This window comes from Myzus persicae, unplaced genomic scaffold, assembly GCF_001856785.1.
Source record: "Myzus persicae strain clone G006 unplaced genomic scaffold, MPER_G0061.0, whole genome shotgun sequence".
Lineage (NCBI taxonomy): Eukaryota > Metazoa > Arthropoda > Insecta > Hemiptera > Aphididae > Myzus > Myzus persicae.
Window position 1 is genome coordinate 121,922 of NW_019103213.1, and position 22,801 is coordinate 144,722.

The window sequence follows — 22,801 nt, forward strand, 5'->3', positions numbered from 1 at the left end:
TATTACACATGTAAGTACCAGCTTACCGAAACTTAATATTTTGTATTAAAAATCTGACGTTTTTATAATCTCTGTTAGTTTTTAAAGAACTAAATTTCTTTTATATCGTTTGGTATTAAATTGGAAGTTGACTATTCCTTAGACTGCTGCAGCAGTGCTCGTGTGATATCCAAACTAATCGTGAAAGTAATTTTTCTCGTGATAAAACTTAATTATCATCTTCGTGTAACTTATTAAATTAATTTGTCACATACGGAATTAGAAAATATTTGATGGTTGTACCACAACCTAAGCATAAATCACCCTATCGTATTTTTAAACTAAATACGTGCATTAAGTGGCCTTTTGTATTCTCAAAAATTATAATACTGTTGGATGAAGCAAATTAAAAAATGTTCATTGGTAACATGAATCTAACCTAATTACAAGAGTTAAATGATTAAATCTGCCAATAACTTTTGTGTGAAGCGGCGCGAGGGTAAAATCTCAAATTTTTATGGCTGCTGTTAAATGAGGTTTTTCTTTACGCTCGCCCCTCTTAAAGTCTGCTTAATAAGGCCAGCTCTGGGTGTTTCTTTTGTGTATTCAAGACGTTTTTACGATGGCTTTTAAAAATGTATATTATACTGTGGTATCCCAGATTTAATTTGATTACCAGAAGGTAAAAACTTACAGTTTGGAGAAGGGTAATGAACCTCTGAGAAAAATATAGCTATTCAGTTTGAAAAATAAAAAGTTACAATATAATAACTGTATGTATAGTCAAGCTGAGAAATAAATCTTCGTTGAAATAACATGTCATAGAAACGCAATTAAATATCGTAGTAATTTATTTAGAAATGGTTATGCCGGTAGGTACAATATTCCTGAGAATACGACATAACGAATCATTTTAAAGATTGTACTTAATGACGATTTGAGATAGGTATAGAGTGTTAAAGCATTTCCAGTTTGATATAATTAAAATAATTTGTTTTAATTGCTGCCGTCTTTACATCACCTCGTCATACTGAGATTTATCTTGTGGTAGATTAATGATATAGTAATGTTATATATATTTTTAAAATATGACTGCGCACTGCATGTTATTATTAACTTCATAACCATCGTCGTTTTATTTTTTTGTTCATTGAGAATTTAATATTTTTATGTGAATACGGTTGTATGGTTTTTTTTTTATTATTATATCGTTATACATTTTGAGCTCTAAAGTAACTGTTAATTGCGAATAAAAACCCTTCACTGTCATCGGTGATGAACAGCAGTAGTCTGTGGCGTGTTGTTATTTTTCACACATTTGCATATTCACATAGCATGAAATGCGTTCTACACGCTGCGTACAATACAGTGTAATATTTTAATTCCGCTGTCATGTCCAAACGTTACATACTCGTCATCGTCGCGGCGTGCCAGCGAGTAGGACAAATTAAGTAATTATTAATATTATATAACTTAATGCGTATTTTTTGTCGGACAGCCGATGGTTTTCCCTCGTGCAATGTCGGGGTTTAAATCCACACTCCTATCCAAACCGATTACGTATTAAACAGTTTATAGGACGAGCGTTAGGGTTTTTTTTTACCATGTCATCACCACGACAGTATTTTAAATTGTTACGGTATATTATTACTATTTTTAGTATCATCATCATTATTATTACTATTGTTATTTTTATTATTTAAAATACATATTAGACTTCCGGACGTCCGTTGGACTCTCGTTTATTATCGTTGCGTAGTTTCGCGAAAATAGTGGGAATTTTCTTGCGCGATCGTCCGACGACTGCGACTTCAATCCGTGAGGCCGGTTGCGATTGGACGCCGGCGCGGCCGCGGTGGTGTGCGCATGCGCCGGCACACTCTTTGCGGATGATGTGCGGGGTGCGCTTCTTCCCACCTTGCGCGAACGCCGTTGCTGCCGCCTATGTGTCCGACCACGACGCGCGCGCGGCGAAACACACGCGGCCGCCGCCGCCTCCATTCGCGCGCACGCACACGCATCAGTGTTTGTGCGACTGTCTTTATCGGTGGACTACGTCGTTAACTTTGTTCGTGTATTTGTCGTCCCGATATCAATCCTCGCGGTTGTCGCATCTTTGCGGACATATTTTATGATATCAGTAAAAACATTTTTTTCTTTTACGTAAAAAAAAACACTTTCGCGAAGTTTGTGTAATATCTCATAATTCTAATATAAATAGGTACTAATTTTTAACTTACGCTCGCTATACCACCATGGTCGAAATCCGGCAGTGCGTGTAGCGGCACTTGACCATCTGTTGACCGCCTAGACTCCAACGCCGCCGACACCATGGTGGTACTGGAAAACCCGATGCCAGATCCTCTGGCCACCGGCGTCGGTCTAGTGCAGGATGCCGCGGCAACCACCCCGTTGACCGTGGACACAACCGGTGCCGTGGCACCACAACACCACCAGTCGTCCGTCGGTGGTTGCAGCCTGTCTGCCACGTATCCGATACCCACGACCGCTGCTGCTGCGGCGGTGGCTGTAGCCGGCCAAAGGCACCATTTGAAAATGGTGCCCAAACGGTTCATCAACATGCACCAGTGGTTCAACCCGATCGGCGTCAAGCAGATCAAAGAGGCCATGGTACGTGCACGGCGCGAATCTTGTATACCCGATCCGTCCCACGCATAACAAAAGCACAACTTAGCCACAGCAGATCTCTTGTGGTTTTTTTTCTATTGGGATTAAACTCAAAACCGTCCCCTTAGCATGTCTCCTCAATGTGGTGTTCTACTATTTTTTATACATCGCGTCTACGAGAAAAGAAAATATAATATTAACAATAATATATTTTTGGCAAGAAACATACAAAAATCTTATATCATGTATAGTGTATATACGTAAAATATATTATTTTCTCTACAAATAATGACCATCGCCACTGTCATGGTTTGTGCCATGTATACGCATTTTGATCTCTATTCACAAAACGTTTTCTCTGTTCCATCAGCCATCATCTTTCTATTCAGTGTCGTAACTAGGTTTATAGAGGCCCGTGTGCAATGACTCATATGGGCCTCAAAAAAAGTAAACAAACAGTGACAAAATTTATTGTATCATATGTTATATTATAATTAAATATAACCATAACAAATTACATACGTTTTTGATTTAATAAACTATCTTATAAAATCACAACATTTATTATATAATAGTATTAGAAAAAACTTTACTTAATAAATAATAATATACATACATTTATATTCTATAATTGGTTATGGATCGATTGATCTGTAATTCGTGGACTTTATCTCAAAAGCCAAAATAATATTATTTAATATTTATTATTTTATTGTGACATTTGTAATCTCATATATAAAAATAGGGTATTGTTGGTTAGTTTAGGGCCCTCTTCAGTTGTGAGCCCGTGGCGTTTGCCCACTCGTGTTTTACGTCACTGTTTCTTTTACTCTTTTGCTAATACGGATGAATAATACCCCGTATCGTTTTCACACGTCCGACTATACGCGATATACTCATTACTGAACGACATTAAAAAAAAGTGGGGAGGTAGAACAGTTTTCTAAGTACATGCATGGTGGTGGGTACGGGTGTTATGCGGCGACGTGTTTTCGTTAAACACCATGCGTGTGCGATTTAAGCCGGTTAACTTGGCCCGGAAAAAAAAATGAATTATTTTATAATGGGAAATAATAACTCTATTCGTCCTGGGAGACTACAACGAAATATATTACGATTTCAAAAAAATAAAATGGTGTATATACAGTTTCTAAAATCTCGCTAGACCTCGTCCATAAATCTGTTTTATTTTTTATAACCGCATAAATATATTACACGCATGCGTATAATGTATATTATATATACATATATATAATATATATGTATATTTGCTTATACCTCTATAATATTTATATATTATGTTACATGTATAGATTTAACGAACTTTACGCGATCATGGATATTGCTATTTAAATGCGTTATTTAAATTCAAAATGTAACACATTTAAAGTGAATTGGTGGAGTATAGTACCCAAATTTTAGCAATTGCTCTAAAAGTCATAGACCTCTGGATACAGGTCGTTGAGTTTTCATGGTTCATTCTAGATCAGTTTTACTCACAAAAAGTTTTATTCGTGCGAAACCAATACAAGTAGACCGTGTACAGATTGATTTTTGTTCGTTTGCGTGAAAAACCCTAGAAATATTAAGTTTTTTAAGAGGCTGTTGACACAGCGATGGAAAAATCTACCCACCACTAACAATGATACGTTTTACTTTGCAACCAGAGCGTGACGACCCCATAAGGTGTTTTTTTTAATTTTTGCCACAACATTTTCACGAGTTTATCGGAATAATCTTCTAATTGTCACAACGATGCCCGCTAGCAGTTATTTAAAAAAAATTCTTTTGTTCTAGGTCTTAAACGTCGTTTTCTTGAATCATAATCGTAGGTTTTTATACTATACAATACAAATGTGTTATTTAATATAATAAATAATTTAAACAGCAAAGTTAATTATAATATATTATATCTAAACGACCAAACATAAATGTTTATTAATAATATTCTTAAAAGTTAAATGAACATTTATGTGTATATGCTGTGTGTTGTGGTGCATTTCAAAAGATTTTATCAGTTTAATTTAATTTTGACATACGTTGTAGTTACGTTAAAGTAAATTATACGTAAGCAATGCAATTTAATATAGTTTTTTTTAAACTTAATTAACTTCATTAAAAACTCGTTCGTGATATCAGATGTTAGAAATATATTATTATGAACTGTATAAAAGCTGTTAGAAATGTGACAATACGGTGGAGAGATTATTGCGTTCTCCAAGTCAGACGCTGATTGGTCATCTTTTGATACAATAACATGCCCAGGGACACGTAGTATTCGAACAATTGTTGTGTCTTAATCAATACGGCAAAGAACAAAACAAATCTTCCAAATTGGGGACATGACTCTTCGAAAACCACTGCTTAGAAGCAGATTGTTTTCGTGTGTTACACGCTTTGGGAGCCTGTCATGTTTTGCTTTAGAGTCTTCATGAAGAATCTGTGGCGAATTCGAATACCTATATTACATATTATTAATAATATTATATTTACATACAAATTTGTTAACGTTTGACAGTCTTCAAGGTTTTTAATTTGACACAGAAAATAATGTATAATTCTTGTTTTTTTTTATTTATTATTTTGATTTTGTGAGCTATATCATCATTTATAAACACTCTAAATAAACCTATTGTTATTTTCTCTGTTGGTATAGCGTTTTGTACTATACATGTGTAATAATGCATATCAGTTTTATACGCAATTGTTGATTTCGAAAAGGTTTATACTAAATACACATTGAGGACTTATTGTTCGGTAAAAATCGTTTATGTAAGAAAATTATACCCACGTGGATTTTTCCATTTCTTCTTCCCCGCAATCTTCAATATATTATATTTATACATCATAATTTCTCTCATTTTCTATCTCCTTGTACTTACGTCGTCGTATAATAATGAAATTCCTTCTCAGAATGCTTGTTGAGTATGAAAAAGGAGGGATCCCAGAGATTGATGATCTAACGATATTTTCCAGGCCGAATTATGGTTACCCTCATCAGTATTGACCCAAACTCGCATGTCACAACGAATTGTCTGTATAAATGTAGAGATCAGCGTGTCTTAATATTTCTTATTATTATTATAGTTCCACGTGTCTTTTTTCTCTTACTTTAGTTATTTGTGCTTAAATTGTAAAAATGTGTTTTTTATATAAATTACTAGGTACCTGGTTTTTTTTAAGTTCTAGTCGGCTATTATTTACATAATGTTGTATACTTTATAGGTATTTAATTACATTATTGTTTAAAAGAATTAGTCTATTTCCAATATTTCGTGTCATTATGTGTCTTGGATGACGTAGTTGTATTTGAATAAAGTGTTTTATTACTTATCCGCTGAACATAGTAAAAAATGATTAAATAGTATGCATTATTACTTTTTTCCACGTGAAAGAAAGTATAATAATGCATTTTATGTTTATTTATTTGGTCTTATAATAACACTATGATTTAGTGTATATAAACTGTGGTTTATTATTGCCACTCAAGTATCTACTTAAAAAACCGGCTTTCATTACTATTATTTGTATTTATATACAAAAAAATGAAAGCAATGAAAAATGGTTTTCAAGACCAAAAAGGTATCCGGAGCAATTTAAGTGCCATACGTTTTTCAGCCGCAAATTTAATGAAATTAACTTTCTTTAAAGGCTTGAAACAAAAAGTCCTGAAAACTCAAGGTGCCTCCTCCCTCACTTGCCCACAATATTAAAACAATGGCGATTAATTTTGAAACTTCCTCTGTAAAGGAAGGTATCGTCATACGATCATTAGTTATAACATCTTTTAGTTTACCCGATCATTAATTTCTTGAACTTCAGTAAGGTATTTTCTAGAATGGTGGATACGTCATTTAGGTAACTTTTACTTGTGGTTCATTTATCTATTGAAGATATAAATATTTTTTCTGATAAAAAGCAAAATTAAATTAAATAGAGTGTGCTAGAAAACTAAACTTTTATGTTAGAAATAGGTGATAAATAAAAAGTTTCCATCTAAACCCTTAAAACTTGGCACTCGGAACTCTTAATTATAAAAAAAACAGTCGTTTAAAACGAATTATGAAAGAATAAAAGAAATACATTCATGTCAATTGTATTTTGTTTTTTAATTTATTTATAATGAGATTTCTTCACTTAAAAACAATGAAAGTTTAAATGTACGAATTCAAAAAAAGTAAACAGTAATTTTTTATCTATTGAATAAAGTGCAGGGGAGTTTCATTGAGGGAGCAATAATTTAATATATTTTGACGTTTATTTAATTAGAAATCATTTTTCACCGTCCATTAGTTACTAACGTATACTAAAGTTTAGTCTTAAATATATTCTATGTTTTTTTTACCCTTTTTCAAGCTTTGACACATAATTGTGGGGCGTTTTTTCAATCGCAATACTCTATGAAATGTGTATGTCGATCACTGGACAAAGGTATACAGATTTTTTTTTGGTCAAGCATTACGGATATGTGATGTGATGTATTGTATTTGAGTTCCGTTCTATTGGTACCATTATTTATGTGCGTAGGTAGATTAGGTACCTAGTAAGGCATTTTATATATTATTCTTTGTGCTTATCTATGTAGGTATTTAAATAAAAAGGGGTACAGCTCTCTGGGTGTGAAAAAAGATAATATCGATTCTCATCCATATCTCTATTTGTATAAATCATCACCGTGTGCGTGTGCGGTGTGCTTATTGTTTACCTTTGTTTTTTTATTAATATATATTATATTAGTTAATAAATAAAAGGTTGCATAAACTGTGTATGTGATGGTTTTTATAGTATATATGTATTAGTTTCGATGAAAATGTTTATTTTATGCTATTCCGACAATTTTATTAAATAAAGTGACTCGCATTTCATGTTTTTCGTTAGTCCGATCATTTTACAATTTCCGATTATTGACAAAATTCTTCGTCATCGTGTTAAAAATGTTACGCAAAACTATCAAATTAATTTCTAAATTACAAATTTAATAATAAATAAGTATGCTGGTAGTGGGCTAGTAAATAATTAAAAATACTGCGTAATTACTGGTGTCTTACTAAATTGTTATCTTAGTTTTTTTTTGTTATATCTTACTACAAATTTTAATTTCAATGACATGTTGGTAGCATAAATTAAATTGCATTGACTCATTGATAATATTTTATAAACGGTTTTACAGTATTAATTTAAGATTGTTTTATATTAAAAACGTTTGAAGAGTTGATCGTACATAGAAACTGTAGTAATCTGCTCTAAATTAATTCAATGACTAATAGACCCAATTTTTGAATACAAAAATGACTACTTATTGGTTTGCTTATCTCTTATTTGACACTGGTTTTTAATTATTTCATAGTAATTATTTTGGCCATGATCTGCCTATGACTTTGTATAACCTATAAATGTATACTATATTGTTTGGTTATTCAAAATATTAAAATCGGTTTAATTGGTGTTATTTATTTATATTTCTGTTTGATATTGGAAAAAAAATAGTTTTATTAAAAATGGTGTTATATTGTCTTGATAAAGAAAAAAACAGAGGTTTCAAACCAATTTTTTTTGTGTCATCGCACAATAACAAAATATAATATGTTGTACAAATTCTTTTTTTCTTTAATATAATATTATATATACCTAATGCATAATGACGCGAATCAAATCGAATGTCATAAACCAACAGAAGGAGAACCCTCCTTGATAGAAAATCGATCGCCTTAACTTTCACCTTATTATGTATAGTGGAAAAGCCTTTCTTTTATTATTTAAATAGTGTATGTACGCTTTTCATAATTCATTTGCCTAAAAATAACTGTATATTGATGTATATTAAACGAACGATGCACAGAGTAGGAATTAAAAGTTAATAAAATTCCAACACTTTATAATATTTAAAATGTTCAAGTAGCTTGAGACCACAGTAAGAGTTGGTCGGATTAGTGTCATTTTAAAACTCTTCAATTATAAAAGAAATAAAGAGTATTTATCTACAAAAATAATGACGGGCTTCAAAAAAATATTTTTTTAATTACATTTAAAATCAAAAGCGGTTTAATTTTTGATAAATGTTTTTATTTTATTTAACCTTCCGTGATTTTAATTTACAGAATGTTAATTTTACTTGCAATGATAGTTATGTTATTACGCGTAGTAACTAGAATAAATCATTATAATCGATCTACGTATCTAGGAGAACACGGTTGTATTTTCATTTTTGTATTTAATGCAAATTATCGTTTATTCATCAAATCTTTTGAAATCTTTTGACAAAAAAACATTTAAACATCACGGTGAAATGTTATTTTTATAGCCTATGTAGTTAATGTATCATAATATGCTTACGCAATATGGACGTGTTGCAATTACAAATTATCCATTTAATAATTTAAGAGATGATAAAAATTATATTTTTATTACTTACTTTATATTATATAGCTTTACATATATCAACTGTCGTTTTTCTATGTTCTGTATACTAATATTTATTTTATTTTCAGGTGAGTGATGTTTATATAAATCAAAGTTTACAAAGTACTGTTATCGTAAGTAATTTTTAAATTTTATGATATAAATTACCAAGGAATACCTGATAGAATTTTAATATTATTTTAATTTGGTTCACCTGTTTCAAAACTTAATTTACTTCAATGGGATGTCCGGAACTAATTAAAATTACTTACCAAACCAATTATGTATCTCTGGAAAGGGTTGAAAATGAGTATGTGTGTGCCTGCGAGTTTGTATGTGTGTGTTGATTGTGCCTCCTCTATTCCCTATCTTGTGGAAAAATTTAATTAAATCCCTAGCTGGTAGTGATACCATTGTGGTAGTTCAAGTGGGAAGAGGTCACCCAGTGCAGTAATTCGATTTGTGCTCTTAATCATACATGGTTAAGAGTAAATCTGGATCATAGATGTATCAACGCTCGGTCGTAATCAACTTTTTCGTTTTCGAAATATTATTTAAAATGACTTTAAAATAAGATAATTTGAAAACCCATATAATGATAATTTATGAATACATTTAAGTATTATATCTTAATAATAGCACATTTATATCTATTTTTTAATCGACATACTAAAGTTTTTTTATTACCAGTGTCAAAAATCAAAAACAGTGTTATATATTATATTTAAATTATTTTTAGTGAATGTTTACTTCACAATCGTTGTAAATGTAGTTGTATGTGTTCTTATTTCTTACGTGTCACTTTGAATCTTTTTCACATGGTAGCACATTAGAATATTAAACTTAAACTGACTGAAACAAATTACTCAATTTCATGATATAGTATATTTATTTATTGAGGCTTGCGTTTATTATTAAGTTGCAGCGTATCTAAGAAAGAAATAGACTAGATTCAGTAACGATCTCCCAGAGTTCAATATCATTTCATTTTTTCTAATATTTTCTCTATTGATACCTAAAGGTGTTGTCGGGTGATATGCTTAGCGCTTCAGTGGTCAAAGAAAATCCACAAAAATTCTATCAAAAGAGCAAAAGGTTAACACTGCCGGGTTTTGATCGGATTATGTTCATTTTATATAACTTTGAACTAAAGCACTTAGCTATACCTCTCGAGGCTTATAATCGCATTAAGGGCTGTCGATTATTTTATAAATCATCTTCAAATTTCAACGTTTCCATTTGCCTCCCTGCGGCGCGGCGGGTATTCAAGTGCCATACTCTTGTCATGGAGCGTTATACATCCTAACGGTGGTGCATTGTTGATCAAATCAAAACAGGTTGTCTTGCATTTGTAATGTATTTATAATTATTTTTCGGTTTTGAGTATCTTTAATTAGGGTTGTAGTTCTATTTTTTTTAGAAATACTATAGGTTTTTTATTAACATAACACAACAATATCTTTATACAAATGTTTATTATTTATTCGAACAATCGGCTGTGTCGTTTATATTGTATTTAAAAAAAAATGCTTGAGAACTGTATGTAAACTAACTAGTTTATTATTGTGGTTTTTTTTCTCTCCCATCTCGTCCACCTCAATAATATGCAATATTTCTATAAATTCTGCTACCGATATCATCCGTGCCGGTTATATGTATACCTATTTAATGTTTTTAGCGTATAACGTACATGATACAACAACATTGTTCGCTCGGGTAAAATGTATCGAGTTAGCCATCAATAGTGTATAACCTCGCACAGTGGGCACAGGAAATTAAAAGTTATTTTGTCACACAGAGATTCAACGCACGCGCGTGCACGTCAATAATACAAGCTTAATCGAAAAATTATAACAACGAATATCGCTCAATAATAATGCTAATGGGACCGCCTCGCTGTACGCCGAGCATATTCTTTGCCATGGTAATGTTGAGAAGAGGGATTAAATTATTCGTGCAAAAGACGCTGAATGTCTCGACGTATGCAACAAGGGGTGGGATTTGGTGTACGGTGCCGGATGAACACTCATGCGTCTGTTGGCAAAACGCTGGTGCCGGATATAGATAAACGTTTCCGCTCACCGTTAGAACTTTAGAAGTATGGAGTAATGCGTTTCGTATTTAGAAAGGACGCTTTTTTACGGTTTAAAGAGAATATCAAAAAATATATATATATTGAGGTATAAATAACGTATATGTTTTATGTGTAAATAACCAGCTGAAAAGAAGAAAAAAGTCAATATGAAATATATATATTCTATTAAATCATTTACGATTACATCGTATAATATTACAGTGTTTTTCTTCCTTAAAATGTATTCACAACAAATACATAAAATTAATTCTTATCTCAAACCCCTGTCCTCTATATTCAACTAGACCGATTATTTAATATGGTGCTGAATTCCGCAATATTAAATCGATGAACTCAATCAAAACGAACAAGCTCGTTAACTCAACGAGCTGTTTTAATTGTATAATATTTATGTGATAATCATAAATAACAGTGCAATAATAAATAATGTGAACTTAGCATATTAAACAGCTCACAGAAGTTGATGAATGTATATTATATGCATATAGATTTGAATATATTTTTCTTTTTAATATCATTGAAATAAGTACCTACCTATATAAATAAATATTAATTCCAATAATTGTTTATAATAAATCTATATTATTTGTAATAAAGTATTCTGAGATATAACGGTGGCATATAGTTTTTTATTGGGGCATATTATTGTCGAGAATAAATTATAGAGTATTCCAATTATATGCTATAAGGTTTTGGGTAACGCATATTATTTACATTGTTCTTAAATATAACATTGTACAATTTCTGGTCCTTATTATTGATATTCATTTACGGATACTAAATGTTCTCTAAACCCTAACTGAATTATAATGCATAAAAAAACCCTATACGAATCAATGTATTATGTTTTATAAAATAGACATAATTAGTTTAAATGAATATTTGTTATCCATTTATTATAACTTTTAAATTAATTATTAATTATTAGGGTCAACAAAATCAATGAAAATAATTGTTCTTCTGTATTTTGTGACTATGAAAATAAACGTATAGTATATTTTTATTATCTATGTAGAATAATTATTTATAATACAAAATAATTACCATTCATGTTAATCCAATAAAATTAGTTTAGAGTAAGTACAGTTAACAAATATTCAAATAATAAATAATACATGTTTTTATATATGTTATATATACTTATTATAATAAGTATAATAGTATACTTATATAATTTTCAAACCTCATTGTTACATAGAATTTTTTCATTTGATGGGTGAAGGTTATCAAGTAATTTGTTACAGAATTTCATATAGATTATGCATACGTGTATAAAATCATAAGTGTTAGCTTATAGTTAAAAAATCTGTTCAGTTGTGTTATAGGTTCATTTCTAATAATTTAAAAAAGCTGATTTGCAAATATATATTTATGTAAACAGTGGTTAACTACAATATGCGAGAATGCGTGGTGATATGTTAAGTAATTATTTGTGTGGTTATTTTTATTATTCGCCTGCTAACCAGTTCAATGTACGCTTATAAGGATTTAAACATTATAATATAGTTTGGTTTTGAAATGTGAGCTTGGACATCGTAATATTTGGCTTGGATGGATTCAAAATATTTTATAATCGTACATTTACTTCAGATCGCGTAACAAAAGAAAATTATTATTTTTATTTTCATTCATTACCTTACAGTGTGTAGTGTGTATATTAGTATTCCTTTTCCTCTGATCATTATAAATGTTCCAGTCATGAACATTACTGGGTAATTGTTGGCTGATGGTAGATCTTAATTAATGGAACATTGAACGAGATAGTCTGAGAGAAATAAAATAGCAAGATCCGTTATTTTTATTATTATTATTTTTTTTTTTATTAGGAACCGGTTTCGCGAGAGATTCGTCGTAAACCGGACGGCCACTGAACTCTGTTCGTGCTTACGGCGTTGCCGGAAATACAATTCGTTCTATTTTAGATTTGTATGTATTCTACTAGAATTTTTTTTAAACGTCACTTGAGTTTGACAAAGCATCAGTTAAAAGAAAAGTTAAATAATAGGCGATTTGTATATACATACATATTTTATTTAGGTAATCGGTGACTGTGCTATGTAACAGATTCGATGGTTTATTTCGATATCCCTTGAAAAAATTGCTGCTATCCCGTAATCTGGTTTTATAACCGTTTGAAGTTAAATTAAAAGAAAACAAACCAATTTATTATATTAGTTAATAAATAATACACATCAAAATATAAGTTGTTAAAAGATGTATATGCCATTACAGAAGGCGGAATTTCTTCAATGTATGACTTTTGTATAGCCGAATAATCAATAATGCTTTTTTGAACAATAAATGCTTTTCTTTCCCACTCGTTAACACAATAGAAATCGAAGGAAAACCTTTTTTAATAAGTAATCGATATTCTTCGTTATATATTCTGTTTTCATCTTCGCATTTAACGGAATATCTTCGAATTCGGGGTTTTATTAAACAACTAACAGTTTTGATTTGAAATGCCCATTAAGTGTTAGTTTGTAATATCGTTGGTATTAAACATAGAAAATTAGTAGAAAAAACAATGCAAAAAAGTCGTTCTTCAATATTAAAAATAATTATTTTTTTTGTTTAGGTTTATAAACAAATTAGGTACACATCGATATTATATTTATACTATTAACTCCGAATATTGAAGGCGATTCTTTAAATTTACCATAACATGCAAAGTATATTAAGCCCGTTTACAGTTTTACACATAAAATTGATACGAACATTCCATTTTTATCTGACAGGATATGTTTAATATTGTATATTTAGCGATAATGGTTTCCCATTTCAAGTCATTATCATGGATACATTTTACAGTATACACTGATGCATCATTTTTTTTATCAGTTCTTTTGTTGACACATATGTCTATCTTTGGTATTATGATTACTTTTTATAGTAACCTTCAATCTGTTTTACCTATTTATTATAAAAAATATTTTAGTTTTCGTTAGTCATTTATACTTTATATAAATTGAGTTTGTATCTATCGTTGGTATTAAACATAGAAAATTAGTAGAAAAAACAATGCAAAAAAGTCGTTCTTCAATATTATACATTTACGATTTTGCGTTTGTATTTAATTTAGATAATCTTGACGAATTTTACATATGTAACTATATCCATAATAGCAAGTTAAATATTTTAATTTTTTTATAAATGGTATTGTGTTATCTGTTTCCATTGAAAATAATTCAGTGATTACTACATTAAGTAATAATTTATAGATTAGGTTGGGTTAAAATGACTACTACTGTAGTCCTTTTAACCGAACTTTCATAATAAATCTTAATTATCTAGTGAAATATTTATGATTAATATTAAGTACGTCATAATTTTTATTATGAATAACGTATAGAATGTATATATAAATATGTCTATCAAATATCAATACATATTAATAATTAAATTGTCATGGTGTGTCATATCGATATTATTTTATCAATTAACAAGTACATATACATTTCCTTTATTATTGTATCTAAAATACTTGCCTCTTTATTTACTTTACTTGATTTGGTATACTCTTATTGCTTGTGGTATACCTCATAATATAATTCATATTATATAAGTATGTGTAGAAAAATATCTAGATAAGTACTTAAATTAATGTACATTAAGTTATCGTAATTCAAAATTAATTTTTCTTATTTGTATTTTGAACTTAGTAGTATTAGTATTCCTATTTAGTATTCACAAAGATCGCCTAACCTCGACGAAGACCAACGTTTTATTTTTATTGCATTTTTCACCTCCCCCCCCCCCCGGGTCTCTTGTATTTTGAAGTCAGTGACATAATGACGTTTTAATAATAACTTGAACCCGTCGAGCCGCTGTGGTATTGTTTGTACTGAGGTGCGTGTTGTTTTATTCAGCGCAATACAGTTGAAAGTGGTAGGGGTGTGGCGGCGGTGGTTGCTTTTCAAAAGCAATTTTGTGGTATGTACATTAGGAGGGGGTAGTATTGTGGAACTATTAACGTTATTTCCCCAGTATAGAGGAGACAGGCACACAACTTTTGGACGAATATTGTATTATGTGTCGTCTTTAGGACTTTGTTTTACTGTGGACGTAATAAATTTGAAGTTGCCCACGTTTAGTGCTCTACCTACATGATAAAATTAAATTGAAAATTATTGATTTGTTTGCAAAATAAAATATTATGACTAAATGTATGATGTGCTTAAGATTTTTACTTACCTTATGTACGAAACAATAAATTATACGTGATTTAAATTTTTGTATGTTATTCATGAAATAACCATTAAAATTATATATGTGTTATGTTTAATAATTAAATGTTTATCTTCTAAAAAAAAAAATTTTCACAATTTAATTTCTATCAATTAAATAGTAGTTGTTCTACATTAAATTTATAAAATTAACACAAATTATAAAAACAATGCATTATGGTGCTTAAAAAAATTGGTTTATGTTGTTACCAATATTTTCCAATTAAATATTTAAATACTTTGTTTAGTTCAAATGGATTAAACATATTTTTCCCTATTATTTGATAATATACATTTTTGGCGAAATTCACAAATTATTTATTTTAGTAATTAGAAGTATTTTTCATTTTTAATGTAAATTGTATGAATTCTGAACCATATACTAACTACGGTTATACTATGTTCAAGTTCAAAAAAAAAAACATTTACCTCAATAAATATGATATACATTTTTCTGTTTCCTAATTAAATTAATTTAACACTGAAAGTTATATTTGGTTAACATTTAAAAGTAATATTCAATTAGCTAATGAAAACGTTTGTTTTATTCAATTAAACATTTTGTTTCATAATAAATTTCTGTTTTTAAATAAGTTATTTATCTCAGTTATAATATACTTTTTTAATATTGTAAATCAATATGGTTTATTTTTATTTTTATTAAAACAACGATATTTTCAAAATAATAATTTAACTAAAATCCTACTACAGTTTTTGAAATTTAATATTATGCAATAGGTGTACCTATGTTTTTACGATAACGGTTTCAATGAAAAGATTTAATATTGATCTGTGTCTATTAGTCAATTAATATATAGGACTATTATTTTTATTTGCTACTATTCAACAAAATATGTAAGTATGTTTTTCTGTACGTATTGCGTATTTAAGGGTTTTGCAATGAAACGTGTGTCTTAAAAGACACTTTCTCAGTAGTACACCACAATACATTATCAGACCATAAATACTGATGTATTTATTAAATATTTATTTTTATATCTTTAATTTAAGAGACTTTATTCATGTACCTATATTTCTAACTAAGGAGGTAAATGTATGAGCTGTTAAAAATAACTTTTAGGTATTTATTTATTATTTCACAGTAAAATCATCGTGAATAACAAGTCTCGCCGCGCGTGCTTTAATTTTAACTGAGGTTATACTGAATACTTGGACTATGATATACTTCAATATACTATACACCAACTCTAGGATATTTAAGTCTTAAATGTTCCGCGGACTAGTGGAGTAAAAACTTCCAAAATCCTCGCATCTAACCGGAAATAATTCTTTTTTCACCATTGTTATCCGTGATGTGGATTTACCATGACATAAAATGTTACTCGTACAGTCGTACCCATTTCGAAAAAAAACCAGACAGCCGTAAAAATCCTGGCATTTTTTCGTTTTCAAAAAAAAAAAAATATATATATCACTAAGGGAATTATGATCAAAACTCTGCATGCAAACTGTGTACATTTTCCCCGCTCCATCCAAGAATTTTAAATGCGTCTCGCGCGTGTAATGAATGTTCGGGCACGTCTTCGGTGCGTAAGTCCTTGAGTGCTAAAATGGAATCCGAAATAACGCCACGATGCCATTCTACTACTATGAATATCATTATTGTTGCCTGGCGTGTCATTTTCGTACAATAAGTGTACCCGGCATTTATTTTATTTTTATTCTCCCACTCGCCCAGTCGGAGCTCCGAGGGATGTAACCCATCGCTGGCATTCTGACGTACAAATACACTCACCATAGTTGCTACTGTAACATAATGTTATCTGTATATACGTCAACCAAATGAAACGAAAAGTTAATAATGGAAAAATAAAAAATATATATAGGTGTATATGAAAACAGCAAGTAAATTAATATACGACTATAACGTTATAGTGTTTAAACGTTATTGTTGTCTGCAGCACTTTTCATAATTGTCCTCCTCTTTACGAAACCATTGCAATCCTAAACCTTATCAGTTAGTGATTATACATGATTTTGGATAGCTGCTCTTCCAGACAACTAACCTGACTCATGAATACTAAATGTGTAGGTGCTTTCATTACCAATTAGTGGTTTTTTTACATTACTACTCTGATTATTGCTTAATTCTCCAAGCCTTCAACATGAATCGTGCTGGAGAATATAATCGTATATTCATGATATTTAGCCATATCTTCTCGAAAACTTAATATACATACTCTAAACTTGAAAAATAAATACATTATATACAGAAGGTATACTTACGCAAAAAAAAAAATTAGTACTCATATCAAATATTCAACGGAGCAACACTCGTGGTTATTATTTCTCTTGGATTTGTCCCAATTGTCGTGTATGTTGTATGTTTCTTTTTTAAAATTAGGCTTAACCATTATAAACAAAATAAAACGAAAAAACCCAAATCGACTCTGAAATAAGTAGAGCTACTTACTACTTAACGCACATTTAAAAAATCTATACTTGGAAATATATTCACACGTAGATAAAAATATAACACTTTCACCACTTGTAGTATGCACGCTGTGTGTGTATGTGTGTAAAATGTTGTTCAACATGTTCCTATTATTCTATGTGAGAAAACAAGCGAGATTATTTAATTTAGACTGCCAAAGAAATGATCTATAAATGTATAAAACAAAATACCGGTTAAAAAATTGTAGAAATCAGTTCACCGTCTTTTAATAATTTGTACCGAGTGAAAACAAACACGAAATAACGTTATTAGCTTGTTATACCTTATAATATAGATTTTGTTATATATTTTTTTGATGTTTTGGTATTATTAAAAATTACTTAATACAGTTTTTTTAATTTTTCAAAACTAAATTTACCCATACCTAGGACCGTATTGAATTATTTAATTTATATAATTGTTCAAGTACAACAATAATTTATATTTCTCCTCACAAGAAGTGACACATGAAAATCGTAACAAATAACAGTAACGTTTTCGAAATCTGATTAAAAATGGTAATAATAAATAATATTTTTTTAGGATTCTTTTTGGCAATATTGGTTTTGCTTATATTATTATCGATCAGAAGTTATAATATAGTTAATTTTCTTCTTCATGTAGACTATAAAAAAAGTTTATTTGAGCGCAATTATATGATTATTGTAATACGATGTAGGCTGAACAGCTAAACCGTACCTACAGGTTATCTTTTGTGTTCGAATATCAGTTATTTTCGTGTTCAGAAAGTAAGAACACCTGTGTATAATTATTTTTAGCTCAGTGTAGCCTAATGCGTCTTATGCACCTACGTTGAAAGTTTTCATGTTACTTATATTTAAAAAAAAAAAATAATAAATAACATTAGGTAGGTACGTAATATAAGTCACTAGCTGGAACTTAAAAGTATTCTGTATAACTAATATTTATTAAACTTACGTGATTACTTACTCGTTAGTCGTTATTAGTTGTATAACGATATACCTACGTTTTTGATTTATATTAATTACCTATTTAAAAATATTGTTATTATTTGATATTAAATTTTGTTGCTATATTTTATTTTATTTATTACTATGAAATTTAATCCTAGTAAAAAAAATATCAATATATCCACTGGTAATTTCATATTTTTTTTTTTATTGAATTCTATACTATAATATATTTTTAAATATAGTTTTTAGAATTTTACAAATTGAATTTTTGATATTTAACGAAGAATGTCTGCAGGGCAGTTCAATTAATACATTTTTTAATATGATAAATGTCAACCCATTAATTATTAAATTGTTTTTTCAAGAAAAGTAATGTTGATAAAAATATTTGAAGGGAGACTATCACTTTTTAATTAATTAATTTTAATATGATTTGGTATTCTGGCAGTCCGCTGGGTTGATACCAATATTAAAGTTTTAAACTCTATTAAAAATAAAACTTTGTATACAATATTCTTAGTGAACGTTTTGATGAAATACAAAACTCTTTAAGCTTAAAGACAACTGGTATCCAACATTATTAGGAGTGGGTAATGGGCAAAATAAATTTTCTAGCTCTTGGGTTTCAGTACGTGACTTCGTGCCACCATGTACAAGTAATTATAACTAATAACTAGCGCTAGCATGTATCGAAGTTCATATTCTTGGTCAGACAATGATATCTTCAGTATTCTCAAGAGTGATATTTAAGTACTCTTATAATATTATTATAAAAATTAACATTAGAAAATGTTTATTTAGATGTGTTGACTTCAAAACAATGTGTTTGTTTGTTAGTTAAGAAAATTAACATAAATAAAAACGTTATAGATAGTTATATATAAACAATTATAAATAGTAAGCTTTTAAAAAAAGCACTCAATTATTTAGTTGTACTAATAAAAACGTTCTTTAATAAAGCATTTATAACTTTATTGAAAGCTTAACCGTGATTATTGATATGGCATGTGAAAAAAGATCTTCTATTTTGCTAGCTATCTGTTTATTTATATTTGAACACACTGAACAGTTAACTTAAGTTATAATACGTGTAATAAATTCTTAAGTAAATGGTTCGTAGAATAGAAAGGTACAAGTAGAACCGTTAGATCTAATCCATCGATGGATTTCATAGGAAGGTTGTTTGTCTATAAACTAAAAAAGTGCTATTTCTCATGATACGTATATGGATAAACATATTTTACAAATTTGTTGCACGTATACTTCTGTGCACTATTTGTACAGCTTTATAACTTGCATTAAAATATGTCTAGAAAGTATATTATGTATAATTTATATATATATATGTATAAATTATTATATTTGTTGTTATCTGATTGCTCTTGCTGGCAGATAATCAAGTGTTCGAAAATAAGTCTGAAAGAAAGTGCATTGTTCGATAAATATGTCGTGGTATACGTTTTGAGATGAGACGTCCGCAGAACATTTTTTTAAAAATAAACAGAAATTATTTTTTAACTTAAAAAAAAGACAATACGACTATTGAGTAACTATTTAATTGTGAATAAATGAAGCATTGGACATAATTAGTCAACGTGAACTTGCTAAAAATAAACTGTTGATTGCGATTGTATTTTATTACTAAAATATGTTGTAGGTAATTTTTCTTTCTCCATATCAAATATAATAACTCATAATAAGTATCTTAAGTTTGCCTTCATTTATATTGTATTATAGGTACTGATAATAAAATATTGATTTTTTCAGTATACTTACCTATCTGAATATAAATTATTTAATTATATTTAATTTTTTTTTATTTAATGTTACTTCATTATTACATTTAATATGCATTTATTGCAGCAGGTACATATTGTGCAGTTTGTCCCGTGAGGCTTTACTCATTAAGATACCTCCTGAAATAATCGAGATGTCATAATTTTGTTTTATTTATAAGACTCATAGGGAGTAATGCTATAAATATTTCATAATTTTAATTAAATTAAAAATTTTGATAAAAATTTTCAGAAAAATAAATTTTACAAAATATTTACCTTCAATTTCTTTTTGAAAATAATTAAATAAAAATCTTTTTTAATTTTTTCCAAAATATGAAATTAAATTAAAATAAGAAATATCTGTAGTCCCTTTCCCTGTGGGTCTTATAAAACAATAAAACAGAATTATGATATCTTTATTTTTTCAGAATATACTTCTATGGGTATACCTGGCAGAACAACATGTATACATTTTAAACCTATACCTCAAATATAAATTATACATACAATTGTATTGTTTTCATAATTTACTTAATTTTGATCGAGAAGTATGAAGATTAATTATTTATTTTATTTATTGTAGATGCATTCCTAAAATTATGTCTTTGTTAATAATTCATCAATTCCATTTTTCATTTTGAAATTGACTCAATTAATGTGTTGATGAAACATTTTATCCTTTTTTATCCAGACAAAGTTTCATAAATGCCTTGAATTGAGAGAAATGGGATTGGTCTTGTAGACGTATTAATAGCGATCCTACATAATAGTGTTCTTACCTATGTTTAAGTACTTCGATGTGCGAAAAGAACTACACAGGAGATTTCCGTATCATTCCTGGAGCTTAACGTAGTATGGAATAGTGACGCGACGAGGCAACGGAAAATGCGACAAACGAATTGTAGTTTTGTCGGCCAAACACCACTGCCAGTTCCACTAGTGCCCGGATAACTTGACTGCGGCGGCTAAGATTAATGGTTACGTAGGGCTAAAGGTCTGTTGAGGGATTTACAGACGCTAAACGTTTGACAAGCAAATACATTTTTCATGTCTCTTCGGATAGCAGTAGTTGGGTGACTGGGGGAAAAAAATAGAAACAAAGTTGTAAAAAAACACAAAAACAAATCACCACTTCTGTATAAAACTACCGCAGGGGGTCAATATCAAATGCCGAGGAAGAAAGTGTCTTTTGTGGCAAAAAAATAACCCCTCCCCTATGAACATTAATTTAAATGTGTCTATATTTGTACGCATCGCTGTGGAATCGGTTCAATAATTTAGTGGTGCTGACCACGAAGAAGAATATAGTACTTTGCACCTTGTGCAATATTGGAAACGGTAGCCGCTTCTAATGGAAGTCAATTTTGATTTCACCGGATGTACTTATAGATCGGCAGCGGACATATTGCAGTGAGTCTATTAATTCGGGAGGTTGAAAATGTAAGGAGTAGGAAATGATTTCTTGTCATTAGCGTTTCGCGCGTGTAGTGCATATAGGCTTGTACTTGTAGGAGCGTACAATATTGTTGTGTATTTAATATAGCGAGTTTCGTATAGTGACTGATGTTTAGACGTTAATTCATTTGCCGACGAGAATCTTTACGGGTCTTTGATGTGCAGTAGGTATATAAGACTTACAAGTTTCTTTGCGCTTTGAAATGCTTAACTTTATCACCAATGGTTAATTGCCTTAATAATTTATGATAGGTACCTATATGCATTTTATCAATTAATAGTACCTGGTATGATATCCATGATTTTATGGTATACACTATTATATTTACATAAAGTTGTTATTAGTATGCGTCTTTCCCAATTTTAATTTAAGATACAAGAGAAAATCATTATTCAGAAATGTTGGTATTTTCGATGTGCCCCATAATACTCGTACTCTTGTCTGTTTTTTGAATATACGACCGTCACTGCATTATTAATGACCCGGGTTCACTGTATGTGTCAGTTCGTTGTTGATTCCTTTTATGCACAAGTGGTTTATACATTTTACTGTCAATAAAAATAAAATCATTCCTATTCACACCATGTGTAATATTAAATTTCAACAATGTTGGTTACAACATGCTATTATGCTATTATAAGGGCGAAACAGAAAATATTAGTCAATAATTTTTTTATACGCATTGTAAATAAAAACTTCTCACAGCTTACTTATTGTAAAACTTCATGGTCGAAATAAAGATACCTACCGCCATCAATTAAAAATATTGAGAACAATATAATATTATACCTGCTTGTCTTGCCAAAAGATTTTTGATATGGGGTATATAATTATTTAGAATGGTATATAA

The 22,801-nt window shown here is 29.6% G+C and overlaps 2 protein-coding genes across 13 annotated transcripts in view; both read left to right on the forward strand.

Annotated features, from left to right (window-relative positions):
• Positions 1–22,801, forward strand: part of LOC111033991 (maternal protein pumilio) — a 100,660-nt gene that overhangs the window by 43,988 nt on the left and 33,871 nt on the right. The window lies entirely within an intron of this gene.
• Positions 1,126–9,617, forward strand: LOC111033992. Its single transcript, XM_022314996.1, has 2 exons — positions 1,126–2,610; positions 9,096–9,617. Exons 1-2 carry the CDS (start codon positions 2,311–2,313, stop codon positions 9,153–9,155), a joined length of 360 nt encoding a protein of 119 aa, XP_022170688.1. The 5' UTR covers positions 1,126–2,310; the 3' UTR covers positions 9,156–9,617.